Below are 27762 nucleotides of genomic sequence, written 5' to 3'. Positions count from 1 at the left end.
TGTGCCAGACCGTGTGGTAGGTACTGGGAATACAATGGCGAATGCTTGGTGAAAATGTTTGATAATGTTTCCTGTGTTTATGGAAGAGGGTTCTCGAGGGCGGGGGAGATGGACTAACAAGTCGAGACATAAATAAACACGGAGAAAGGCAAAGCGAAAAACCCAAAAAGAAAACTAGGTGCTGACTGGGGCTGTGTGACCGGGTGAGTCCTTTCGCTTCCTGAGCCCCGAGTGCCTCCTCTGTGAGGTGGTCACCTCTGCCTGCCGTTCCCAGCGTCGCTCTGGCGGGCTCAGTGGCTGGAAGCCACCGATCGGCCTGCACCGGTGTTCTGTCTGCTCACAGCTATGCCTGCAGCGGCGCACTTAGGTTCTGGGGTGTGAGGGAGGCAGTGGGGGTGTCTGCCTCTGGGAGGGAAGGGGACGTCCCCAGGTGTCCGGATCTGCCGGCTCATCCACTGTGCCTGTGTCACCCCCCAGGGCTCCAACCTCACGGACATCTGCACCCAGCTCCTCCTGCAAGGCACTTTGTTGAAAATCTCCGCCGGCAACATCCAGGAGCGAGCCTTCTTCCTCTTCGACAACCTTCTTGTCTATTGCAAGCGGAAATCCAGGTGAGTTGCCGGCAGGGCAGGGCTGCGCAGGTGGGCCAGGCAGCTGGGGTTGGATCAAACCCTGGCAGTTTCTCGCGGGGACAGGGTCCCTCTGTGGCCCTCCTTTTCTCTTCTGGGCTTTGTTCCAGATCAGTACTGTTCCGTAGAACTACAGTGTGAGCCACGTAGGTTATTTAAAACTTAAAGTGGTGATTTGAGACAGCCACATGAAGTGAAAGGAAACCAGTGAGCTACATTTAAAGAATATATTTTATTTATCCCAGTATGTTCTCAAATGTTATCATTTTAACATAATCCACTGTAAAAATAATTATTAAAGAGGTATTTTTCATTCTTTTAAAAGATTTTACACTGAATCTTTGAAGTGTGGTATGCATAGGATGGGGCAAAAGTAGGTTTACAATGGTGAGTATGCGAAACACAGAGTGATTCCCGTACTATTATTTATTAATTATTGTATTACTTTCCATGCAAACAACGGCAAACCTACTTTTGCTGCACCCGGTGTGTTACACCCCCCACATGTCTCACTTTGCACTAGCCACGTTGTAAGTGTTCAGTAGCCACGTGTGACCGTGGCTGCCATATTGGACTGTGTAGGTTGAGGCAGTTGTGGAAGGTTTTATTTGAAAAGATTTTATTTCTTTATTGTTGGGTAACGAGGGAGGGAGGGAGAAAGAGAGGGAGAGAAGCACTGACATGCGATAGATGGAAACGTTGATTGGCTGCTGTTTGCATGTCCCCAAGTGGGGACCTGGCCTGCAACCCAGGCATGTGCCTTGACCAGGAATCAGACTGACCACCTTTTGGTTTGTGGGACAATTCCTAACCCACTGAGCTACACCAGCCAGGGCAATCATGGAAGTTTGAAAGTTGTTTTTTTTTAGATTTTATTTATTTATTTTTAGAGAAGGAGGGAGAGAAACATCAATGTGTAGTGGCTTCTCGAGCACCCCCTACTGGGGACCCAGCCCACAACCCAGGCATGTGCCCTGACTGGGAATTGAACCGGCAACCCTTTGGTTCCCAGGTCAGCACTCAACCCACCGAGCCACACCAGCCAGGGCTTTGTGTCCCCAGCATCCTGTGATTCTAAGATCCAAGGTAGAGGGTTTGAGAGGAGGGGGGGTCTCTTCTATTGTTAAACTTTTCGAGGGGAAGGATAGTACCTTCATCACCTCTGTGTCTTTCACTGGAGCTCCTTACACTTTGTAGAGTCTAGGAGTGGGTGGGTGGGGGAGTGGTAGACAGACGCACGTGTGTGTGTGTGAGTGTGAGTGTGAGTGGGGGGATGTACGGGCGAAGGAGAGGAGGCACGGATGGGCAGTTGGAAGTTTGGGAGATGAGTGGGTGGAGGATGAAGGGAGGCAGATCGGACAGGTGTATGAATTGACTTAGGAGCAGGTGAGTGAGCAGGTGAGGGGGTGCGCGGCTGAGTGGGCGGAGGAACAGGAGATGGCTGGCTGGGGGCGTGAAGAGAAAGTTGGGGGAGCGTATGGATGTTTGGGTGGTTGGAGAAATGGATATGGATACCTGATGAGCTGGCAGAGGTATGCTTAGGTGAGTGGTGCATTGGGGCCTTACTACATGGTTTGTGGAGTCAAGGGGTAGATGGATGGACGGGAGGGTGGGTGGGGATGGAGGTTGGAGGTCATTGGATAGACGGTCAGGTGGATGTGTGTGTTGATGGACAGATGATGGATGGCAGTGGTCAAGGCAGCTGAACTCTGGTGTGGAAGGTTGGATCATTGGATGATGGAGCGGGTGGATGGATGGATGGTTGACTGGAGAGAGGGAAACGTAGGAGCCAGAGGGGTGGGGGCATGAGTGGGTGGGTGGGTGGGTGGGTGGTAGACTGAGAGATTCCTGTCTTTTAGTCTTTTTGCTCAGCGGGTAGAGGGCTGTCTCAGTGACCAACACGGCCCTTTCTGACTCCTGCTTCCTGTCACTTTGTGTTGGGGACGGAACAGCGACCCTCCAGAGGCTTTACTCCTTTACCTAACGAGAGCCACGGCTCCGGGGAGGCGCAGACTCTGGGCCCTGCTCTCCGCACCACCTCCAGCCTCCTTTCTGGTCTGGGCACGGGGTTTACTACGTGAGCCTCGTTTTCCTCGTCTCTTCTGCTGGCCACCTGGTGTCGCGGGGAGGGACTTCCCCCAGGAGGAATGATGGGCGTTCCATGCACCTGCGTGGGCCTCCCTCTCCTTGTCTTCCTCTTCCAGCCAGAGCTCTCTGAGCCTCAGTTTTCTCTTCTGTAAAATGGGGGTGATAAGCCTTTCTTCCAGTGGTGTTTGGGTGAGAGCCGAGTTCCTCATAACTGAAACCCTGCTCAGCGATTTCTCTACATCTGTGACTTTGTCTCTCTCTGCCTCAGTTCCCTCACCTGTAGAACAGGGTGAACTGTCGTATGCACCTCCGAGTCATTGTGCAGAATGAATGTGTGGAGGGTGCCTGGCACACAGCAAGGGCACGGAATAAGGGGTACCTGCTCTTGCTGTTCTGTTGACCTCCGCACACGTTGGGGTTCTGCTCAGTGCCATCCCACAGGTGCCGCACCTGCCACATAGCAGGTGCTCCAACCTCAGGCTCCTCCCCCCGCCCTTTCCTCCCTGTTCTGGGGCTCGGGCTTTCTCGTTAGAGGCCTTGGTCTCCCTCTTTCGCCGCCTGGCCGCGGCTGGATCGGCCTGTCTCCTCAGCTGATTTTTACACCTGCCCACTCCGCTAGGTCTGTCCCACGTCCTCCTGTCCCCCCGTCAGTGTCGCCCTCTCCTTCCGCCTCGCTTTTCTCACCTGTTCCCACTGGGCCCATTCTGAGAACCCTTCTTTGCCAGTGCCCGGGTCACTGCCAGCCCCGGCCCCCCGCCCCCCCCCCCGCCGCCACCCAGCCTGGGCTGTGTGAAACAGGTGCTTCTCCCAGAGCACTGGGGTTTAGAAAACACGGGGTTTCCTCCGGCCTCTGACCTGCTCCCGGCTTTGGCCGAGTTTGCTGGAGTTAGCTTCGGGTACCCCAGTTCCGGCCCATGCTTCATGGCGTGGTCGTACCTGTCGGAATCACAGCAGCCGGTCCTGACCTTCTGGACCCCAGGTGGGCCTCCTAAGGCTGTCTTGTGGCCGCCACGGGCTCGCCGAAGGCCGGTCCCTCCTCAGTTCTGCACGCGAGTTGGGCTGGTGGAGCGGGAGGGCACATCTGCCTTTTGCGAGAACCTGGCCGGTGGCCAGCGTTCCTGCCTCTGGGCCGGAGGCCCCAGAGGGACGGGTCAGTGGTGGATGGAACAGCTGGCCCGACTCTGATGTGGTCACAGGAAATGCCTGGCGCAGCGAGGTGTCTGCCAGCTGTTTTGTCTTCTCCTGGGTCATGCAGGGCACCGCCTGTCCTGGACGCGGGTCAGGGAAGGTCTCTGACTCAGTATTTCTGGTCTAATTCAAAAGTAGAGGCTTCTTGGATGCCAGAGTGGAGGGGAGTATTTTAAAAGCCTGCTGCCCCGTTCTTCAAAAGGGGAATGAACTCAGAGGAGCTGAGTCTGGTAGGTATCAACGGCCTTTTTAGCGTCTGCAAGGAGGCAGCAGCAGGCAGTGGTTAAAGATGCAGAGGCCTGCCGCCGACCAGCTGTGTGACCTTGGGCAAGGGATGCCAGCTCTTGGTGCCTCCGTTTTCCTATCTGTTAAATGGGGATAAAAGTCCCATCGGGTTGTTTTTAGAGATTAAGTAAAATCAAACATGTACAGTGGTTAGAATAGGCCTGGCACGTGTGCATAAAGTAGAAGAAACATAAATCCTTGCGTTCACTTGGGTGTCTCACACACAACTCACACAAACTGTGTGTAAAACAAGATGCTCTATCTTCAGCACAACTCCTGCTCCCGCCTTTTCCTCCCCGAGGCTCCTCCTCCCCGGTCTGCGGCCCCAGCAGGAGCTCAGACTGTTAGCTGCCCTTGGTTCTGATCCACTCCACCTCGCCCCCACCTTCTTCGTCTGTCATCAAACCTTGGCCAGAACCGGGGCGAAATTTCCGCAAACATTCCGGGAGGAAGGTTGCTTCTTTGTGTTTGTAAATGATTGTAAAGTGTGTGTGGAAACACAGAAATGGACAGTTTTGGAGGCTGGAGCTGGAGGACTTGCACCACGGACACCAGGCTTCCCACAAAGCTGCAGAAACTGAGAGGTGGTCTCGGGGGTAAAAAGAGGCAGGTAGGCTAATGGCGTAGGATTGCGAGTCCAGCAGTAGACCCTCATGTGAGTGGCCGTTTGCGTGTCAACAGAAACGCCAGTGTGGTTCAGCAAACGGCGCTGGGTCAGTCTGACATCCAGTGGGGAAAGCGAGCCTTGACCTTCTCCTCACAAAACACACACACATCGGCTTCAGACAGATCGTAGGTTGAGGTGTGCAGGGTGGGACAACAAAGCTTCCAGAAGAACGTACAGGAGGCTATCTTCCCGAGCTGGAGGGAAGCAGAGATTCCCTAAACTGGACGAAAAGCATGGTTAGAGAGGAAAAACAAAGCCCTCAGACTGCACTGCGATTAAGAGGCCACCCAAAGACACCACGAGGAAGGCAGAATGGAGAGCGGCAGACGAGGGGGAGGCCTGTGTGCTCCGTGTGGCTGACGAAGGAAGGACCGTCCAGGGTGGGTGGAGAAGTCCTGTGAACCAAACTTGCGGCCTGCAAAACCAAAAATGTTTACTCTCTGGCCCTTTTCAGAAAAGGTTTGCCGACTCCTGCTGTAAATTACTAACGAAAAGACAGACTAGCCGACGGAAAAACGGTCAAGGGACAGTCATTTCACCCACAGACACGAGGAGGTGCTCGGCCTCATGGCTTGTCAGGGAGGGACACGTGAGATGTTGACCAGGACACCTGGGCGCACCCAGGGGAGTCGCCGGAGTGGAGACTGAATACCAGCTGGGGAGGATGTGGAGCCACTGGAGTGCACCCCCCCCCCCCAGGGGCAGGGGCGGGAGAGTTAATACAGCGATTCTGGAGGGCAGCCCGGACCTGTCTGGTAGAGCTGATCAAGTGCATTTCCCACAACCCAGTAGCTCCGCTGCCTGGCAGGTGACCCAGCGTGATGCGCACGCTTGCTCCTCGTCACACACACACACAGGACAGGCCCAGCAGCCCAGACTGGACACCCCCACCCCGCAGACGTCCTCACCCTCGCTTTGTGATCCCGTGTTCGGGGAGTTCACTCAGGCACAGCGGCCCTCGGGCTGGTACGGCAGGATTGCGGCTGCCCCTGTGAGGCGGGGAGGGGCCAGGTGACTGCAGGAAGGCGTGGTGGGGAGCCGTGGGGCTGCTAAGATGTTCGTACAGGTGTGTTCACCTCGTAAAGTCAATTGAGCCTTGTGCTTCTTCGGGCATTTTGTCTGTGTGGATCTCACACTTGAATTAAAAGTTTGTGAAAATAGGTAAAATGTGTGCACACACACACATTTGCAGGGATTGTAGATACGTGTGCACAAACCGTCCCCCCCTTCTGGCTCTTCCCGGTCCCCACTCGCCCACTGATAGGCTGTTTCCCGCAGGCCACCAGCGTGAGCCTTTTAAAACTTAAACAAAAGCAAGTTATTTCAGGTCGGACCCTTCAGGGGCTTGTCTCACATGCACAGTGCAAGCCCACGCCCACAGGGCCCACAGCATCTGGCGCTGTGGCCACTCTGGCCCCTTCCCCACACTCCCCGCGCCCACGCAGCCTAGCCATTCCGGCTTCCTCGCTGCTGCCTGCGGCACGGCCTGCCGTGGCGCCTGCGTCCTCTACCTGGGATGTCCCCAGGTACCCCTCTGGCTTCCTCCCTCACCTTCCGTGGGTCTTTGTTCCAATGCCACCTCTTCAGGGAGACCTTCCCTGGCCCCCTCCCCTGCCCCAGTTACAAATCGCTCCCCTCCACCCTCCCTATCCATCTTCTTGCTTTGTTATTACTTTTGCAACCTTTATTATTTTTTAAAGCCATAAATGTTTTATTTTAATTAAAAACATAAACATCGCATCATTAAACACTCTTTTCACATAGAGCCAAGGCCTCTTCTTCGAGGATAAGTTGGCTCTTAATGCAAAAGTGGTTTCCCTCTATTCAGTTTTTCTGGAACATTCAGCTTCTTTTTCAGAGAGGCGACTCCTTTTCCGCATGCGTTTGTCCTCAGCGTATATGCAATTGAGTTTGCCCAGCTACAGCGACAGGTGCTCATGAAGCAGACAGGAGCGGGACCAGACACAGCTGGCCCTCAGGGAACGCCACCACCCACCTGGCGGAGCAGACTGCAGGTGGCCTTCGAGTTCTCAGGGCTCGTTCCCTGCTTCCTGTTAACCACAGCGTTCGGCCCTTCGGATAGAACGGGTTTGACTTCTTTGCTTAGCCTCTGTCTTTGTCTCCCCTCCCCCTTATTGGAAGAGGAATTTTCAGAGGCATTGCTTTTTTTTTTTTTTTATTCATCACCGCAGCGCCAGCACCTAGAAGAGTGTGCCTGGCATCCAGTAGGCGTTTTCTGAGCGCTTGCTGAATGCGCGGGTGCGTGACTGCCCTCGTTCCAACTGGGTATTCTCCCGCGGGAAGTGCTGGTCAGGTGTGTGCTGAGCGATTACGTGGGTGAGCCGTAGGACTCACCCGAGCAAACGAATGAATGGTGGGGGGGTGGATGTAGGCCAATGGGTGGATGGGCTGCCTACTTTGAGCTTTCTTGCCCCCGGTCTTATTTTAGGAAGTACCTGTTTGTTAGACACTTCGAGAGCCCTTAACCCATTTTCTAGCCCAGAAGAATTGCTTGTTAGTTTGTCATTGATGTATCTTGTTAGCTGAAAAGTAGCTCTGTGAGACCAGCAAGGCCGCTAGCTGATTTTCCAGCTGCGGGAACTGTAGCTGGGCGTGGAGAAGTCACCCAGCCACTGGCCAGAAGCCCGTGCCTGGGACCCCGGTGCCGCGCCCCTCTCGTCCCTGGCGCCTCTCCGCGTTGCCGCTCTTCCCCGCTGGGCTTTGCTGAAGAGAGCTGAGCCCCCGTGGGGTGAGGCGCGGGGGACACTGACTTCCCGCTGTCTTTCAGGGTCACCGGGGGCAAGAAATCCACCAAGAGGACCAAGTCCATCAACGGCTCCCTCTACATCTTCAGGGGCCGAATCAACACCGAGGTCATGGAGGTGGAGAATGTGGAGGACGGGACAGGTAGGCCCGACCCCGGGCCCTGCCCGAGCCCAGCCCCCCGCCCGGCCCCCTGGCACACGGTCTGTTCCAGCTGGTTCTTCCTTTCATTGGAAGTGGAACCTACCTGCAGAAAAGTGCCTAAAACTGGGGCACACAGAGTAAATACCGTGTTTTGCCGTGTGTAATGCGTACTTTTTTGCCTACATTTTTGAGGGAAAAATAAGGATGCTCATTATATGTGGGTAGTGCCTGAACTACCTTGTATCTGTTCGTGTGTTTTGTAATTATTTGTTTCATAAACTTTCTTGTGCCATAGTATGTTCAAAATAAATGCTGAAATTCCTTTATAATACAAAAAAAAAACAAAACAGGTATCCAAATACAAATAAATAAAATATTGAACTAAAAATTAAAATGAAAAAAAAATTTTTTCCTTGGAAGTTTGGGCCAAAAATGTGGGTGTGCATTATACATGGCAAAATACGGGGCCCAGGCAAGTCACCATCCTGGTGAACAGGTGAAATGCTACGTGTGCCCCGGGAGCCCCCACCCGCCAACCCTGGTCACGGCCCCTCCTCCCCCTCGGAAGTAACTACATCCATGACCATTTTGTGATGGTCATGTTCTTGCTTTTTTAGATATTTTAACCTCCTAAGTGTGCATTGCTAAATATTTTGATCCCAATTTCAGTGTTTTAAAATTGTGTCTAAATGGTTATATGTATTTAATAGCTTTAAGAATGTGTTTATATTTACTTATTTAGTATCTTCGTATGTAAATGGTCATGAGTATCACACATTCTTCTGCATCTTGCTCTTCCACTCAACCCCGTGCTGGTGAGATGCATTTGTGTTTCTGCACGTCCTGGTTATTAGCACTCTCCGGCTTGCTGGTTTCCACCGCCCCATAATGTTCCCTTGCACGAACAGCCCACAGTTTACCCTTCCCTTTGGGGATGGACCCTTGGGTTATTTCCCCTGTTGACTAATATGAGCAGTGAAGCTGGGAGAATTCTCATGTTAGCCTCTTGATCTTGTCTAGGGCAGGGCTTCTTTAGGGTTTTGGCCCACAGACCCCTCTGCCAGCCTCATGCAACCTGTGGCCCCCTCCTCAGGGTCAGGGTGCAGACAGTACTTTGAATTGGCTTCCCTGAATAATGCCACCCTGTTGTCAAAGAGGTTTGCTGGTCCCAACCGAGCCAGTAGCGCTTGAGGGCCTACGACCTGGTGTTGTCCGGCTTGCACTAGGGTTTCAAGTAGCCCGAAGGCCCGGATGAGCCGGGCAAGGAGGCAGGGAGGCAGGGACATGTTCCTGGGCTCCGGGCAGGTGTCTCCCCTTGAGTCACTCCTGCATTTGTGCCTGGACTGCGAGGTCCGGAAGCCCCTGTCATGGAGGGCTTGGGAGGGGCCTCTGTTTGTGGGTCTCCCTTGCCCATCAGTGAAGAGCCAGGAGAGGGAGCGAGCATTAGAAAGGGTTGAGTGTTCAACTCTCAAATCCTGATCCTGGCCACGCCGCCATGCTCTGTCTGGAGCCGGAGGGCTGGCCCCGCCCCCTCGCTCACAGGCGTGTGGTCGGGAACGGTCAGGGTGGTGTGGCTGAGTCTGCTGACCCACCTCTGCCCGCCTTTGCCAGCGGATTACCACAGCAACGGCTACACTGTCACCAACGGCTGGAAGATCCACAACACGGCCAAGAACAAGTGGTTTGTCTGCATGGCCAAGACGGCGGAGGAGAAGCAGAAGTGGCTGGACGCCATCATCCGTGAGCGGGAGCAGCGAGAGAGTGAGTGGCTGCCCCGCCCCCCGGCCCAGTCCCCTGGAGACTGGAAGCTTTGGGAGCCTTTCCTGGGACCCCTGGGGTGTGTGGGGGGTGTTCCGCAGGCTGGTCACTTCTGCAGAGTGAGGGCTGGGCCTAGGGAAGGAGCATAAGGTCCTTTCTAGAAAAGTCAGAGCTACAAGAAGCAGGTCCTGGAAGGGGCAGCCAGCTCTGGGACTGTGTTATAGCTGGGTGGTCTCTTAGATCACCCGAGGCCAGCTGGGTTAGCCCACTAGAGAGATGGCGAAGCTGAGGCCCAATGGGAGGGACTTGCCCAAGGTCATGTCAATGTGATTGATCATCCTGGGATTCTTGGCACCCTTCACCTTGAGGTTTGGTAGCCAAGATGTTCCCTACATACCTTTTCCCCTCCCTGGTTCTACTCCCTTCCCCTGGGGCTCTCGGTGTTAGAGACTTGCTGAGTGTGCCCTGGGGAGGAGGGTCCTTGGGGGCTGCCCGTCCCTGTGGTCCGAACCTCTTTGGGCCCAGGTACCTGTGAGGCAGCCTCCGTAGGAAGTGCAGGGCTGGGCGTGACCCTCGGGTGAGGCTGGGGCACACACGGGCCCGTTGTGCAGGGACCACCAGGCTGGGAGAGACGAGGCACAGTGTGTTTAGGGTGAGCCACTCCAGCTGCCCGGGCCCCAGCGGTGGCGTCCTGTGCGCAGGGACGCGAGTTCCTGCTGTGGGGGGTGGTGACGCTGCTGCCCAGTGAGGTTTGCATTTGGCCCTGCTTGGCAGTTTGACACATGACCCTGAAATCCCTCCTGACCTCTCCCTGAGTTGTGCCGTGGACCTCTCACGCTCACCACGTCTAATTGAACTCTTCACTCCCATCACGTCTTCTGTTCAAACCTGCTCATCGCAGCACCTGCCCCGTCTCAGGAAGCGGCTCCTCACCCCTCTCCCGAGCTCAGATTCAGACTCGTGGTGTCTGACTTCCGCCTGCTCACCCAGTTCAGTAGATCAGGTCCTTTTAATTCTGCCTCCCGCACCTGTGCCAGGTCCCTCCACTTCTCTCCTGCGCCTGCTTCTCCCCGAGCGCAGGGGGCGGCCACTTCTCAAGAAGATGGGCCCAGCACGATTGGATTCATTAATTTTATCTTTTTCCTAGAGAAGCTAGACATCTGGATTTTAAGATGGTATTTTTTTTTAAAATTTTAAATATTACGTTAAAATTTATTGAAATGCCATTAGGCCAAAGAAGCTACTGAATTTGGCCCCTGGGTGTGACACTGGAAACTGATCAGGGCTGGGTGTGTGGTCAGGGCTGGGAGGGGCCGGGGCGTGGCCTGGCCTGGGTGGGGCAGGCCGGTATCTTTGTGGTCGGAATCAGAGGCTGTGGTCAGGGCCCAGCTAACGTGATCGTGAGTGGCCTGTGGCCCGAGGGGGTCTTGGCTGCAGCAGCCGGGGTGTTGTCGAAACCCTGACCTCAGGGCGGAGTTTCCAGAGGTGGTGGCACGTGCCGTGGTCAGGAGCAGAGACCTGGAGCCGGACTTCCTGGGTGCAAACCCCGGTTCTGCCTCTGCTGGCTGGGTACCTGTGTACAGAGGGCTTCGCTTCTCTGGGCCTCAGTTTCTTCATCTGTGACTCAGGGATAAGGGTGCTTGCTTGTAGGTTTCCTGAGGATGAAGTGGCCTATCGCAGGCGCTCACAGCACTTTCTGTGACTGTTTGCCATTCCTGTTGTTGTTAGGAGTGGACAGGGTCCGAGTGGACAGTGTGGGGCAGTGCTCTGGGGCCTGTGTGTTTTCTAGAGAAACGGGGAGGTTTCCATCCCTGGCTGGAAGGAAGCTCTCAGCAGGCTTTCTGAGAAGCTCTGAGTTTGGAAACCTATCCTCAGAGTGAAGGCTTCAGCCAGCCTAACTGCTTGTTATCCTGGGACTTAACATCTCGGGGCCTCAGCTTTGCCGTCTGTAAAATGGGGGAGATAAGCCACCCTCCCCTAAAGGGTTCTTTCAAGGAGCCTAGGACAGTGACCACAATGCAGTGAGTGCTTTGTACGTGGCTGCTGGCTGTGGGAGTAGTGGGGGACAGCTGGGGGCAGCTCTCAGGAGCCGAGGGCCTGCCCCTGGGCGACCCCCTCCCCCGGGCCGGCGCTGTCCCCGGTGCTGACCGTGCCTTCTCCATAGGCCTGAAGCTGGGCATGGAGCGGGACGCCTACGTCATGATTGCGGAGAAGGGGGAGAAGCTCTACCACATGATGATGAACAAGAAGGTGAACCTGATCAAGGACCGCCGGAGAAAGCTGAGCACAGTCCCCAAGTGCTTCCTTGGCAAGTGAGTGGCCGGATCCTGGCTTCTGCGGGCTTCCTGGGTCTGGGCCCGAGGCTGGAGGTTGGAGGTGGGCGGAGCGTCTGTGCCCACGTGGCTCTTCCCAGCCCTGCCCCTCCCCACTGGGAGGAGCTACTACCGCACCCTGAGTCCTTGCGCAACAGCCCTCGTAGGAGGTCCAGAAGGATCTCGGGTCCCCGTATCAGCCTTGCAGACCTGTGTCACCATAACTCACTGCAAATCATCAGTTTTCTATTGTGACTGTGTGCACACGTCCACGTAATATGTAAATGAAGCTGAAGATTCGCTAGACTTCCTGTGCTTGATGTACTCTGAGAGTACCTGTTCTGTTTTTCTATTTGCTTCCTCTCCTCTCCTCTCCTCTCCTCTCCTCTCCTCTCCTCTCCAGTCTACTCAAGTTATTTCTTTATTCATTTCAAAACTAATCCTGAGCAAGCCCCATGAAATTGATTTCACAAACCACTAATGGGTTGTGCACCACGGATGGAAAAACACGCTGCCCTAGCGTTCGAGGAGAGAGACGCCACTGTAGATGTTTCCGGGGGAGGGGTGTTGAACGCAGAGGGTCGGTGGCGAAGGCGGTGGGAGGCCTGGGAGAGCGCACGCAGGACCCTGCGTCAGTCCGCTGGGGCTGCCGTGACAACGGCAGCGTGGGCGGCGTCAGCCACAGAAATCCATCCTCTCGCAGTGCCGGGGGCTGGACGCCTGAGAACTCGGTCTCCCCGCCAGGCCTCCCTTCCCGAGTTCTGTGTGAGGGGGCGGAGGGGGAGGGTTCTGTAGGCTTTTCGGTACTTCGGGCCTCCAATTCCTCTGTTTGGGAAACACATTATTTCCTACTAATAAAACACCTTACCCCCACCTGCATTTTATAAACAAGGAGCAAAGGGGTGAGAGCACAGGGGTGTCCAGATTGGATCTCAAACCCAGGTTTCATTCGCCTGGGGTGGGGCATTCACCTGGGGATTGGAAGGGGCAGAAGAAAGGCAGTCAGGCTGTTTTTGGGTCCTACTGTGTGCTGGACACGGTGGTCGACACTGGAGCGGGTGGCAGAGTGCCAAGACTTCCCGGCCTCATGGAGCTGTGTCCGACACAGGGGAGACATTTGCTTGTGAAGCAGGGACTTTATTTAGGATTTATTCACTTATATCTCCCCTACTTCTCAAAAGCTTTTGGAGAGGCTCTGAGTAAAAGCCACTGGGTTATTATAGTGCCATAGGCCAGGCGAGAGGTGACTTGGATGAGGGCACTCCCGGTGGAGATGGGGGAAGATGGTCGCATTCCGGGTTATGGTGAAGGTGACGGCCTTTGCTCATGGGGTAAGAACAGGGGCAGTTGCAGACCGTGAACCCCAGGAAAGCTGGAGTTGCTGCTTGCTGAGAAGGGGAAGGGGCTGGAGGGAGGGGCAGGTGGCAGGGGGCGAGAGGAGAGCTCAGAGGCTCCATTTGGACCGTTGCTCTGAGACTGTCAGTCACCGGGATGGAGGTATTGACTTGTTAGTTGGAAATAAAACCTTCACTCGGGGAGACACATCCGGGTTGGAGATCTGCGTGCAGGAGACATGGTGGTTAGCTGGCCTTCAAGGCCACAGAGGCCGAATGGAGTCTGGAGGGGTTTGGGGAGAGAGACGAGGCAGGGCCTGGGGCCTGGGGCCTGAGGGCCTCGGGAGGGGGGGCCAGTGAGGGAGTCTGAGAGGGAGCCACTGCGGGGCGGGGGAGTGTGCTGCTTGGAGGCCCCAACAAGTAAGATGCAGAGACCGTGGGAAAGAGGAGCTGAGGTTTGGACGTGCTAGGTTGGAGTGCCTGGTAGACAGGTGGGCATCGATGATGGGCAGGCCGCTGGGGACTGAGTGTGGGCCTGGGCAGACTGGTCGTGGCCCGAGGCTCGTGTTTGGCAGGGCAGCAGGCAGGGGTGCGGGGGTGGTTGGGCCTCTGAGGGGCGACCAGGATGCCCCGGATTCGGGCTGCCCTATTGCCCTCAGGGGTCAGCCACGCCAGCGCCGAGCTCCCTGGGTGCAGAGGACACGTGGGGAGTGGGGAAGGGACAGGCTGGCTGGTCTCCCTCAGTTCATCAGTAATCCCTGGGAAGAAAAGATGTTTTCCCCCCCCGGGAGGGGCCTTCTTCCGGCCCCCCGGGGTTGGAGGACCTCCCCGCCTCCTGCCAGAGCCATCTGAGAACACAGTCCAGCCGGATGGGATGACCTTCTGTGATCAGAGCTCCGGCGGAGTGTTCCGTCTCCTCAGGAAGGATTAGGGCGATTTCTTTCACTGCCCGCCTGAAACAGGGCCAGAACTGAAGCTTGTTGTGTAATCACCGGGGCCTTACGGGGCCCGTGTCCTGCAGGAGACTGTTCTGGAAAACTCTTCTCCCTGTACGGCTTTGCTCTGCACCCCTCCCGGGGCTCACGGTCTCCTCCTTCCCTGCCAGGGCTCAGCTCCCCAGCCTTCTCCTCTGGGAGCACCCTTGTCCCCTGGGGATGGGGGGGAAGGAAACAGCAGCCACGGGGACACAGCTACAGAGCCTTTCTCTGCCCCAGGAGCCGGCACGTGGCCATGCCTTTGTCCCTCACCCTGCACCGTGAGGCAGGTTACTGCCGGTACCCCCATTTGAAGGCCGAGGAAACCAAGGCGCGGAGAGGGCAAAGGCCCCGCACAAGGTCACGGGTGGGAGGCGGGGCTTGGACCCAGGCCTCTGCCCCCAGCACTCCGCTGCCCGTATCCAGTTTCCTCTCCGTTCAGCGCGTTTCATTTCTACTTGATAGTTTTACTTCCTCCGCAGTTGCCTCCACCAGCAGGCAGGGAATTCCACGAAAACAAAAAGTATCTGATTTATCTCCGCAGCCTTCAGGGACTGGGCTTTGCGTCAGACTTGGGCTCGAGTCCTGGAACTCCCACCATCGGCCTGTGTGACTTGGGCAAGGTTCTCAGCTCCTCTGAGCCTAGTAAATAATCAATGGATGAGAGAAAGTAAAACGTGCCTGGTGGGATTGTTGGAGCATACCGTGAGAAGATGCGCGTCACGTTCCGAGCACAGCGCTGGCACGAGTGATGGACATATGTGTTGGGCTCCAGGGAGTGGCCTGTTTCAGCCCAGCCCAGACAAAACTCACAGCTGCCACGTGCGAACCCCCAGGGGTAGAATCTTCACGACACTTCACGAGGCACTTGTCCCCTAGGACCCTCAGATGAGCTGGGGAGACAGAATCGACTCTTCACTCAGTCTCCCCCGTCATTCATTCAGTGTCGGCTCACCACGTGCCGGCTGCAATCAGGGCCAGCAACAGCCCTGACCTCACGCAGATAACAGGCCGGTCGAGGAGGGAGCAGACAGACAATAGACAGATACACATAGAGATGAACCAGGACCGGGATTTCAGAGAGCTGAGGGTCCTGTAAGGAAGTAAGTAGGTCGGTGTAAGGAGGCAAGGAAAAGGGGTGCTACTTCAACTGGGTGGTCAGGAAGAGCTTCTCAGGGGAGGTGACATTTTAACCAGAGTCGGGGTGACAAGCAAGAGGCAGCCATGAAAAGACCTGGGGGAACAGCATCCTGGCAGAGGGAACAGCAGGGACGTGAGCTCCAAGGTGGAACAAGCCTTGAGTGAGACCCTGAGGAGCAGTAAGGAGGTCAGTGTGGCTGGAGGGAGTGGCTGGCAGAGGGCTGGGGGTTGACAGGGGTTGACAGGGGCCAGATCCGGTGGGGACGGGGTGAGCGGTTCACATTTCATTCTAGGTGCTCTGGGAAGCCATTGAGAGAGTCTAAGCAGGAGAGGGAGAGGAGGGTGAACCATCATGCCGGCCCTGAGTGAGGACACAATCAGAGCTGTTGGGGCTCAGGGGCCGAGGCATGAGCATCTGCCTGGCAGGGGCAGTCAGGGAGGGCTTCCTGGAAGGAGAAGGCCTTTGGTTTGGCCCTTGATAGAGGTCAGGTGTTGTTCAGTTATTCACACCTGCCAGAATGAAGCTCTGAGGTGGGAGGGGCCTGTCTCGCCCGCCTGCCTGCACAGGTGCACGGTGTCTGAGTGTAGCAGCTGATCAGTGACGGCCTGCCGGACACCTGCAGGCTGTGGAGTTACAGGGATGACTGCAAACCCCTCAATCCCTGCCCTCATGGACCTGGAGAAAAGGTGAACTCGGTGCTGAGTGGCACCCTGGGCCTCAGCTACAGGGCCCCCCTGGGAAGACTGCAAAGACGTACCCGTGTGTCCCTGCAGCCAGCGTGGGGCGTGGCACGTGCTGGGCCGAGTACGTGTGTGCTGGGCCGAGTACCTATGTGTTGGGCTGAGTACGTGTGTGCTGGGTGAACGACTCTGGGGGCCGGGAAGCGGGGAGGGATGAGAGCCGGACACGCGTTAGCTCTCAGCAGTCCCCCATCCCCTGAAATTCAAACACGCCGCCAGACTAGGGCGGCCTCCCCTCCGTGTGCCCAGACCACTGCGCCCCGTTCTGTCCTCCTGCAGGACTGGACCTCGCTGCAGCCGGCAGGCAGACCGCTGGTTCCCTACCCTTTCTTCACTCGGCGCCTCGGTGCTTGCTGACCCACCCCCACCCCCGCTTAGAACACCCCTCCCTGCACCCCCGTGGTGGCGAGGGGTGCCCCACTGACCCAGTGCAGTTTACAGATGGGCTTTTTATCGGCCCCATGGTGCTTTCAGAAAATCTGGACTTGCTCTCTACATGAACCAGTCGGGAGGTTTCACAGGAAATGAGGGATTTCCGGCTTCTCCTGAAAAGCCGTAAGCTGCCTTAGTCTTCCACTGTAGCCCGAGTCAGCCACACAGAGGGCTGGCTCCCCTCTTCGGAGGTGACTTTTATCCAGTGTTGCACGCTGGACCCCAGCTTTTCTTTGATTAGAAAGTCTACCTGTTGAGTGCAGAGAACCCTCCTCGGTCCTGTAAAAGGGGCAGGACTCCGCTCAGGGCAGAAGCATGGTCACCGTTGCCGTCCTCTGGTCTGTCTGCTGTCCTGGCACCTGCGGTGGGTCACGCCCTGCCCCCGCACCCCAGAGGCGGCCCCCAGTGGGACAGTGAGTGGGTGGCCGGGCGCTGAGCCTCCAGCTTCCGAGAGTGGGCACTCAACATCCGTTCACTCCTCTCAGTGGCTGGTGACTTTCTGTCTCTGATTTTTGGGACACAGAGAATGGAACTGGGGGTGGGCAGGACCCAGAACAATCTCTCCCCTACCTGGGGTTCTGCTCCACAAAACAGATCCATTTCTCCTGCGCCCCCTTGGGCCCTGCACCCCTAGGGCTCTCTCTCTGAATGCCTCACACGCAACCACTACCTACACACAAGGCAGGTCTTTTGCTCAGCAAACCCTGGAAAACTAAAAATAGCCCTGCCCCCCTCCGGCCCTGTAATTGGAGGCGGGACAGCTGGTTTCGATAAGCAGGAGAGCTCTATGCTCTGGCCAGCTGCCACCTGCGTTCATTGAGCACAGATTGCTGGGCGGAAGCAGCCCCGCTCCCAGCTCTCAGCTCCCAGCTCTCCCTTTTCCTGCTGACTTCGAGTGGGCTGAGCTGTGCACTGCTGGGCCAGGCGCCCGCCGGGAGCCAGGAGCTGGGGTCTGGCGGGGCCTCTGCCCCCCTGGGCAGTCACGTTGGATTCGCCTGCTTTCTCCCGGCCTGTGAGCCCCGCCTTCTCCCGGAGACCTTCCTCCTGGGCCCAGAACATTCCTTCTTGCTGGATGGTTCCTTCTTTCATCCGTTCAGTGAATGGTTATTGAGCCCTCCTGTGCTTTAGACCCCCTTCTGGGTTCTGGGGGTGGAGCCGTGACTTTTGACTGCATGGAGACTGCATTCTGGTTGGGGGAGATGGCCGGTAGACACATAAGGAAATCCGCAAACAGTACAACTTCAGACGGTATTAAAAGGGACGTAACACCAAGAGATATGATGGGTTGTGTGGAGATAAGGGACTACTTTTGATGATGTGGTCAGGAAAGGCTTCTCCGAGGAGGTGACATTTGAGTTGAGACCTGGAGGATGAAAAGGAAGGGTTAGGAAGAGTGTTTAGGCAGAGGGAACAGCAGGTGCAAAGGCCCCGAGGCAGGCAGGAATCTGGCATTTCTTAGAAGGGGAAGACGGTGGGTGTGGCCACAGCATAGTAAGTAGAAGACATGGGGGATGAGACCGGTGAGCAATGGGCAGTTTCTGCAGGGCCCTGTTCTCGTGCGGGAAGAGGTTTTTGTTTTTGTTTTTTGTTTTTTCCTCCTGAGAGTGATGGGGAAGCCCACTGGAGGGTTTTAAATAGGAGGCTGACGTGATTCGATCACCATTAACTATCTTGACTCTCCACAGTTGTCTTTCTGGACCCTTCTTCCTGCTTGTTTGTTTCTTCATTCCTTCGGCTCATCCATCCGTCTGGCCACCCTTCATCCGTTCTCCAACCCATCTACTCAGTTATCTCTGCACTTACCATCTCCCCACTTACGAGCCAGCCTTTCCAGCCACCTCTCATGCATTAGCCTGTCAAGCTATCCATGTATCCATTCACTTTCCGTTCACTTACCTACTCATGTGTCTCTCTATCCATCCTCCCACTCTTCCCTCCCTCCCTCCCTCCATCCATCCTTCCCTCCTTCCCTCCCTCCATCCATCCATCCATCCTTCCCTCCATCCCTCCCTCCATTCATCCTTCCCTCCCTCCCTCCCTCCCTCCATCCGAGGCAGGGCCTGGGGTCTGGTCACACCTGCCCCTCTGTCCTTGGTCACGGGGAGAAGCATGCGGCCTTAGCACAACCCCCAGGGCCGTGGGCCCCTAAGCTGTGCTTCCCCGAGGGAAGGGTTAGCTGTCATTCCCAGGGGCGGGTGAGGCCAGGCCAGCTCGGCGCTGGTCTGCGCGAGTCCCAGGCCTGGGGAGGTCCTCTCAGCCGCGCGTGTGATGTTCCCGGCAGTGAGTTTGTTTCCTGGCTCCTGGAAATCGGTGAAATCAGCAAGACGGAAGAAGGAGTCAACCTGGGCCAAGCCCTGCTGGAGAACGGGATCATCCACCACGGTGAGTGCGCGGGGCCGCTCACCCGCGTGGGCCAGGGCTGGGAATGGGACAGGCCCCGGCGGTGCTGTGTCCACCACCTCAGAGGCTGTTTCTGTGCTCTGGTGCAGCTGCCCTGGCCCCTGGGCACGGGGGGCCCCAGGGAAGTAGATGCCCTTATAAAACTCACTCCCTCTGTGTACCGGCATGTGGGGACACGTTGAAAAGATGGGGTCAGGGAAGGAGAATTTCCTACCTGTTTTTCAGAAAAGGGAAGACCCATTTGTTTTAAGTTTCTCGAGCACCTGTGCTGGGCCAGGCACTGCCCGCACAGCAGTGACCAGGACAGATGAAAACTCTTGTTCTCATGGGCCAGGCTTCCGGGGAGGGAGCCGGGTGGGCTTTGGGGGTCCCGGCAGACAGAACAGCCGGGGTGAAGTCCCCGGACAGGAGGATAAGCTGTTTGTCTGAGGAACACAAGGAGGCCAGGATGGCTGCTGCGGAGAGGGTGGGGGGAGTGTCCGATGGGGTCAGAGGGCACGGGGCCCAGGGGGAGTGCTCAGGGGATGCGGTCCAGGATCTCACAGGGGATTGTAGGGTCTTTGGCTTGACTCTGAGTGACACATGAAGCCACTGCTGAGTTTCGAGGAGAGACCCGCCTGGACCCAATCTTTGACGGGACCCTGTGGGCCGCTGTGCTGAGTGGGAACTGTTGTGCCGAGGGTGGTGGCAGGGTGCCCAGCGAGGAGGCAGCTGTGATGTTCCAGGTGGGGGATGAAGGTGGCTTGGAGCAGGTGGGAGTGCGGAGTCAGACCCTGCATGTGTGCTGTGTGGGAAGAGCCTGCAGGACTTGCTAGTGGATCCACGTTGGGGGGGAGAGGGGGAGGGGAGCACCGAGGGCGGCTTGGGGCCGTGGTGAGGTGGTGGTCCTGGGAGTCCTTACAGGGCGGCCTCGGACCCAGCGCACCGGCCCCAAAGAACATCAGCATGTGCTTTGGTGTCTAGCTGCAAGGGGAGACCAGCCCGGTGGTCCCAGCACAGGCTGGGTTGGGGGGTTTCCGGGCCTCTCGTGAACCCCGCAGATGCACCAGACCTGAGTTGCAGGTCTCAGCAGGGCCTGACATACGGTGTGGGAATGAGGGTCCGAGAGATTTCAGTTGGCATAGAGCTTGGCCGAGGCGAGGGTGGTGATGGTGGGCGTGGGGCTAGGGGGCCTGCTGTGCCTCACCATCCCCCCGGGTCCCCCTAGTCTCGGATAAGCACCAGTTCAAGAACGAGCAGGTGATGTACCGCTTCCGCTACGACGATGGCACCTACAAGGCCCGGAGTGAGCTGGAGGACATCATGTCCAAGGTAGGGACCCTGTCACTCCGACCCTGTCACCCAGACCCCTCCGTCACCACACAGCAGGCGGGGGCCCCAGTGGCCTCCTCTTCTCCTCCACGGGCCCCTCCCATCTCCCCCTCTCCTCTCCCCCGCCCACCTGTTGTTTTTTGGAAGCCCCCCCTGCCCCCAGCGGCCTGGATGCGGAGGCCCCTGAAGGTCACAGCCTGACCCCAGACTCCCCGCTCTTGTCTTTCAGGGTGTGAGGCTTTACTGCCGCCTGCACAGCCTCTACACGCCCGTGATCAAGTAAGTCACCCTCCCCCGGCCTCACTGTCACTCTGCCTCTCCTCAGCTCTGTGGCCTTGGGCCGCTGGCCGCCCTGAGCCTCAGTCTCCTTCACCAGATGGGGCTAACGGTCACACCTCCCCTGTAGGTTCGTTATTAGCGCTAGGAGAGTTTTTTGGGAAGCACTGCAGCGTGGCAGTGGGTTTGAACCTCGGCCTGCCGGTTAGCAGCTGTGTGACCTGGGGCAGAGTCACTTCACCTCCTGGTGCCTCAACTGTTTCCTCTGTGGAGTGGGGACACTGACAGGATCCACCTCAGGGCCTTTGCACATGCTGTTCCCTCTGCTGGAAATGCTCTTCCCTTACATACGTGCGTATTTGCCTCCTGACTTCCTTCAGCTGTCTCGGGGCACCTTCTCTGACCGCCTTTCTAAAGTATCACCTTTGGGTACACACTGTCCTCCTTACTTCCCTTTGGTTTTCTCCTTGAACTTGTCGGTGTGACTGCTGTCAGTATGGCGGTCGACATGTACCTGTTTCTTTATCTGTGTCCTGTCCTTCCCCGCTGAATTGTGAGCTCGCCAGGGGCAGGGAACTTGCTCATTGCTGTGTCCCCAGACACTTGAACAACGCCCGGAACAGCGCTGTCCAGTGGGACTTCCCACACGGGCGGAGATGCTCTTTATCTGTGCTGTCCAGCCCAGTAGCTTCTAGTCCAAACCCTTGAGACTGAGGAATGTGACTTTGAGTTTGATTTAATATGCATTGGTTGAAAAATGGCCACATGTTGGGGCGCACAGGCCTAGGGCAAAGTAGCACTTAGTGAGTGTCTGTCGAGTAACTGCTGAAAGGTAACGACTCTCTCTGGCCTCTCTGTCTGCATCTGTGAAATGGGCATAAGACTAGCTCACGGCTCTCCGGCCGTCGTGAGGATTTGATGTGAACGGTGCCTGGCACCTTGGGAGTGCCGCGGGAATGCCGGAGATTGGTTGTTCTCTTTCCCAGGAAGCTTGTGGTTGCGGACGAAAGTTCAGAGAGGTTGACCCGGTTCTAATCCAGGTGCAGGTTCCTCTGTCCCTTTGTCCTGACAGCCCTTATCACCTCTCAGAGGAGCGGAGAGGAAGGGCCTTTCCTGGCATTTGCTGGCCTCCTCGGCCTTTGGCCTCGCTGGCCTTTGGCCTCATTGTGGGAGGTCAGGCCCCGGGAACCACTTTCATCTCCAGGCCTGCCTCCGCCTCCTCAGCCTGTTCCCTGCTGTCTTGCAAATCCCAGGAAGGCAGAAGGCTGGGCCTTCTGTGACCCGGCCCGCGGGACATTCCAGCTCCTAAAGACCCCAGAAAAACTCCCCATCTGGACCCTATCAGCCTCGACATGGGCTGGCCACAGACCCTCACTTTTGGTGGCTTGTGAGGCTGACACGTTGTTACAGTTTGGTTGCAAGGTCAGCAGAAGCCTCTGCGCCAGGACTCAGCAGGAGGTTAGCGGCCACTCAGGCCGGAGCACTTGCTTCCAAAAGAGCCAGGCACGCCCCAGGCCCCTGCCCTCTGCCCAGGCCCCATTCCCCACACCAGCCCCAGAAGAGGCGCTCCCACACAGGAAGAGTTTGTTACCTCTGCCTGCACGAATGTCAGCAGTGAAACAAAAAAGGAAAGAAATTGAGGGTTGTTTGCACTGCTCAGAGCAAGTCAGTTTTCCAGCGCCACGGTGCTGTCGATGTTTTGGGCTGGATGGCTCTTCCTCTGAGAGCTCCTCTGGGCACTTGGGACGTTCAGTGGCCTCCCTGGTCTCTGCCTGCTGGGTGCCAGTGGCACGTCCACCTCCCGCCAGGTCGTAATGTGAATGGCCAAAACCGTCTTCAGACACGGCCAAGGGTCCCTTGGGGGGCAAAGTCGCCCTTGCTTGAGAATCCCTGGGCTGGAGAGAGATCCTTAGAGCCATCACCTCCCGCTCCCTCACTCTGTGGGTGAGAAGGGGGTCCTGGGTTGGGGCAGACTCGCCCCAGGTCGCACTGTGAGTGAGGTGTGGGATTCAGGTCCAGACTCCCTGCCCAGTGCTGTCCCCAGGCCTTCCCCCTATTCCCCCCCACCCCTACCGGCCGGGAGAGCCTGGGATCACGTGGGTCAGGGCAGTGGAAGCGGGAAAGCCCGGGCTGCTCCCACCTCCAGTCTCCCCAGCCGCTCACAGTGTGCCTCCTCCTCTCGGCAGAGACCGTGATTACCACCTGAAGACGTACAAGTCGGTGCTGCCTGGGAGCAAGCTGGTGGACTGGCTGCTGGCTCAGGTGAGAGCTCCCTGCCCCCACCGCTACCCCAAACCCGTGGGGCCAGCCAGCTGGCTCTGCCCAGGACTGAGGGCCTGACGGGACGGGGTCCTTTGAGGTCTTTTCCTTCTTTCACTTTTAATTATCTTCTACTTGTGGTAAAATACATGTAACACTCACCGCCTTAACCCTTTCTGAGTGTACAGTTCAGTGGATTTAGGTGCATTCACACGGCTGTTCAGCCGTCACTACCACCCATCTCCAGAGCTCTTTCCGCCTTGCAAAACTGCAACTCAGCACCCAGGAAGCACTAACTCCCACTCCTCCCTCCCCCAGCCCCTGGCAGCCCCCTTCCACTTTCTCTCTCTGACTCTGGATGCTCCAGGCACCCCAGATCCGTGGAATCACACAGCATTTGTGTCTCGGTGGCTGGCTTATTTTCCTCAGCATAGTATCTCGAGGTTCATCCGTGCTGTAACGTGTGCCAGAATTTCCTCCCTCTTTAAGGCGGAATAATATTCTATGGCACCACCAGCGAATGAACCCTTGGGTTGCTGCCCCCTTAAGGCCTTCAGCTGTAAAACGGGGGTGGTCCTGGGCAAATGGGGACAAGTTGGTCTTGTGTGGAACTTGCCGAGTTACTATGGTCACAGAAGTTCCTGGTGGGCAGGGGCTGGGCGGAAGCTGGGAAAATCTGTGCGTCTCTTTTGCTGCAACTTCCCAGGGGTGTGTGTTCCATCAGGCACTGCAGACGCTCCTCGCTGCCTGCCTTTTGTCCTTTGTGGCTCCTGTTCAGGGGGCGTGTACTGTGGGCCAGGCACTGGCTGGGCCTCGGGCTTTATCTCTCTGAGTCCTCCATCCCACTTACAGCTGGGGGAACTGGGGCCCAGGGAGGCGGAGCGCCTGGTCTGGGGCGCACAGCCTCGCAGCAGCGACACTGGGACTCGGGCTGGCGTGTGTCACCCAGTGGTGCCTCGATCCTGCAGACTTTTCGGGGAGCCTGTGGGCACGTGCATTTGCAGTCTGTGAAAAGAACATATTGGCTCCAAAGACGAGGAGACAACTGCGGAATCAAAGTGGATAAATGTTTAAACGTTTACAGCTTTATGTCAACCTTTATTTAATGTTCATGAAAGCCTCGTGCCTTTCAAAAACAGTTTGCTGGCTGCATTTTCTCATGTTGCACAAATTCCTGATGATCGCCTAGAAATCACAGCAAATCTGTAAAGTAATTGTTTCTTGGCATCAAATACCTTCAAAAGCCAGTTTAGAAAAATCCTTTCATATATTTTACAAGCCCAACAAACCTCCTTCATGTAGGATGTGGGTGCCGTTTGACCTGTTTGCCGGGGTGTGGGACCCTGAGGTCTGGGAGGTCCTGAAATGACCCTGGCTGTGCATCCAGATTTGCACATTTCAGACGCAAAGAGCGTCTAACCATTGTGCCACACCGCCCTCAGGATCCCATGAAACCAGCCCAGGGCATGTGCTTCACTTACAGCCAGGCAGACCAGGGTTCAAGTCCCAGCTCTCCCACTTCCACACTGCATGATCTTGGGCGAGCTCCTTAACCTCCCTGTGCCTCAGTTTCCACACCTGTCAAATGAAGCTAAGAAACCATCCCTTTTCCTTAGGTTATTTTGAGGATTCAGTGAGTGAATCATTTGACGTGCTTCAGAGGACGTCTGGCAGAGAGGGAATGCAGCTGTTATTATAGTTCCTTGTCTCCTCCGACAGGACTCGCTGCGGGTCGAAATTATAGGCAGTAGGGAGGACTGAAGACGCTGGGTCGGCGCTGGGTGGGCGGGTCGTTCCCGGGCGCAGGCGCAGTAAGACAGGAAAGCGGCAGCTGGCGGCGGGGTGGGGGTGCGCAGAGGCCTGGGTTCCCAATGTGCCGCAGGTGAGGGGCGGCACCTGGCGTCTTCCCTTGTGGCCTGGTTCAGGGCTCTCTGACGTGGCGCTTCTCACACCTCGGACCTTTCCGTGGCCTCGTGTTTCCCGAGCTCCTTCGGCGCCCACGCTGCCTGTTGGCTTTAAAGCCCGATGTGGGTTTTGCCCTGAATGGCGGATCCCGGGCACGGGCTGGGGGTGGGGCGGCTCGCAGAGGTGGCGGGAAGTCGTGGATCTGAGGCCCGTTTGGGGAGGGGGGAGGCTCCCGGTGCCTTGCTCTGGGTGGGGTGAGGCTCCAGGACGCGCCCTGGGGTTTCGGAGCGATGGGCGGCTGAGAGTACCATTTACAGTATCACAGCATCGGAGAGAGATGTGAGGAAACACGGGTGCCAGTGCGTGGGAAGGCGCCGCCTTTGGGTGCCCACTGGACTTCCCAGGGGCGGGTGGGGGTGGGGCAGACTAGGTGCACGTGGCGCTCAGGTGACACCTCTGCCGTGGATGTGCTGTTCCTTGTCAGCTCCTGGGTGGTGGTCCCAATGGGCAGTTAGAGGAGCGTGGAGAGAAAATCGACGAGAGGGCTCATTAGCTGGCCCTTTTTCTTGTCTGAACACCGACTTGGTATCAGGAGCTGCCTTAGGCTTTGGGGATGCAGCGGCGAACTCAACAAAGCTCCTGCCGTCGGGGGCCTTAAATTCTGGTGAAGGGCGGGGGAGGCATTTTGTAAACAAGAAGAAGAAGTGAACTACAGAATACCTTAGCTGGTGCGAGGTGCTGGGTGGGGGTGGGGGTGGGGGCGGAGCGTGCGGGAGCTTCAGGGAGAATTTGCCCTTCAAATGGGTGGGGTGGTGCGGTTTTCACAGGGGGTCAGAGAAGGCTTGTTGAGCAGGGACATTTGAGCAGAGACCTGGGGCAGGACGGGAGCAAAACAGGGGCGTGTCTGGAGGGACCCTTCTCTGTGGGGACAGCAACTCCGAGGCTCAGTGCTGGGTGAGCTCTGTATGTCCGAGAGCAGCGAGGAGGCCGTGCAGCAGGAGTGGCGTGAGAGAAGGGGAGGGGTGATGGGGAAGCCAGGAAGGCGAGGCAGCCAGCCACATGGGGCCTAGGGGGCAGTGGCGGGGCTCCGGCTACTGCAGGGCTCTGAGCATGAGGGGGGATGGTGGCCCACGCTGGTCAGATCCCTCTGACTGTGTGGAGCACAGGCTGTAGGCGACGAGGCTAGCAGGGGGGCCGGGAAGGAGGTGACTTCAGAACTCCAGGCAGGGAGCACGGTGCCTGAGAGCTGGGTGGCCGTGGGGAAGGCGGGAGAAGTGGTCAGATCCTGCAGTTTTTGAAGGTATTCTAACAGAGCTTGCGGATGGATGGATGGGGTGTGGGAGGTGACAGATAGACAGGAGTCTGAAATGACTCTGAGGCCCTGGCCGAGTGGGAAAGCTCAGGACTGCACCTGGAGCACTCCAGCAGGGAGGGGAGCCAGCGGCCGCCAGGGTTGGTTGCTCCTTGGTGGTGGGTGCAGGGCACAGTGGGCGCCGCCCGTGGGCAGTGCGGTCAGGGAAGCTCAGCCTGAGTCATGGTCACTCTGTCCTGAGAACCGTCCTCTCCCCGCACCCCGCCCCCGCCAAGCATTCTGTTGCAAGTAGAGGCAGGGGGCGGGTGGTGAAGTAAGGATGCCGCTGACCATGACATGTGTCTGTCCACGTTGGCAGACCCCCCCTGGCTTGGCCTGGGCTGGGGACACAGGGAAGCTAATTGGAACCGATGCAGGAGGATGGCTTCCAAGAGGCTGCCCGAAAGGCAGCTGGCATCTGGCTCTGGGTGAGGAAAAGGGGGAGGAGGGTGTGCGTGGTGGAGGGGTCTCTCTGTGGGGAGAGGCTGGTGTAGACGTGACGTTGGGGGCTGGTTACAGCAAGGCTGCCCCGCCTTTACCTTAGCAGGAAAATCAGGAAAACATACAGAGGATTCTTTTGCTTTGAACACATCTTCATTGCTGACTTCTAGGTCATTCTGTTCCTTGAAACAAAATATTGATTGAAACCCACTGATTAGCTGGAAATGCTTTCGGCTGCACACAATAGGAAACCTGACTGATGCAGTAACACATGTTCTTTCTCACGTAACTAGGCATCCGCGGTTCATGGTTGCAGAGCTCAGCAGGGCCATTGACGCCCAGACTCCTTTGATCTTTCTCTTCTGCCATCTATTGCCGGTTGCTTCATAGTCATAGGATGGCTGCTGCAGCTCCAGCTATCACATTTATGCAGACCTAGAGACCAAGGCAGGCAGTAGGGGCAGTGGGAGACAGCTTTTTCATTTTGTTTAGTGAGGAAACTTCCACTTACCCCAGTGGTCTCGTGGGCCATCTGGGTCCCACATGTACTCCTAAACCACTCCCTGAGGGAGAGAACCAGGGATTGCTGAGAGTGGTTTAGAATTTCTCAGAATTCACCCCCTGAGGCTGGGGGGGAGGGGCTCCTACCCAGTACTTGGACAAATCAGAGGACTTTTAACTGAGGATAAAGTGGGTGTTAGCCCTTCAGTGGACAGCTGTGCTTTGAATCAGTTCCACGTGTTACCTCTTTGAACCCCGAGACCAATCTGAGGAGAAGTTCTTCCCATTTTACTGATGAGGAAACTGAGGCTCGGGTTATGTAACCTGCCTCAGGACACGCACACGGGGTATTCCAATAAGACTGTAGGTATTTGAGGAGCTGTTCGGATGCCTTGGCAACCCTAACCCACGGCCACAGACCACCGTGGATTTTGAATCCAGAGAATCAGGCTCCAGAGTTTGTTCCCTTCCCCCGTCTCTGCTCGGTGGCTCCTGGTCTGTGCTGCCTGGGCTCCGGGACACCCCCAGCTGTGTCTGTCAGATGCAGTGGCAGCCAACAGGGCCAGGCCTGGCCAAGAGCCAGGTGCGGGACTGCACGAATCTGCCGGCTCCTGTGCTGGCTCAGCTGAGATGTGCCCGAGTGCCGGCCACACGGACCCCCGCCGTCAGCCAGATGGCGGGTGCTGACGGTGGCAGGGTGTTCAGGACAGGCGGCCGGGGGCCAGGGTGGGAGCAGGCGAGGGGCCAGGCTGGCGACTTGACGCCACGGCTGAGGAAACAGGATGGACAGGCAGGACAGAGCCCTGGCTGCAGCCCTGGGTCACTGACCTCTCAGAGCCTCAGTTTCCCTACCTGTAACGTGG

At 57.0% G+C, this 27762-nt stretch overlaps 1 protein-coding gene across 2 annotated transcripts in view; it reads left to right on the top strand.

Moving 5' to 3' along the window:
• PREX1 (phosphatidylinositol-3,4,5-trisphosphate dependent Rac exchange factor 1) overlaps window positions 1–27762 on the top strand; it is a 171442-nt gene that overhangs the window by 106611 nt on the left and 37069 nt on the right. For both annotated transcript variants that reach the window (XM_036009946.1, XM_028523978.2), the window contains exons 7-14: window positions 478–611; window positions 7646–7764; window positions 9376–9525; window positions 11687–11834; window positions 18737–18837; window positions 20063–20166; window positions 20396–20445; window positions 22629–22704. In XM_036009946.1, the coding sequence (XP_035865839.1) occupies window positions 478–611; window positions 7646–7764; window positions 9376–9525; window positions 11687–11834; window positions 18737–18837; window positions 20063–20166; window positions 20396–20445; window positions 22629–22704 (882 nt within the window). The remainder of the gene's footprint in view (window positions 1–477; window positions 612–7645; window positions 7765–9375; window positions 9526–11686; window positions 11835–18736; window positions 18838–20062; window positions 20167–20395; window positions 20446–22628; window positions 22705–27762) is intronic.

Source organism: Phyllostomus discolor, chromosome 9, assembly GCF_004126475.2.
Source record: "Phyllostomus discolor isolate MPI-MPIP mPhyDis1 chromosome 9, mPhyDis1.pri.v3, whole genome shotgun sequence".
Lineage (NCBI taxonomy): Eukaryota > Metazoa > Chordata > Mammalia > Chiroptera > Phyllostomidae > Phyllostomus > Phyllostomus discolor.
This window is presented reverse-complemented; position numbering and strand designations above follow the sequence as displayed.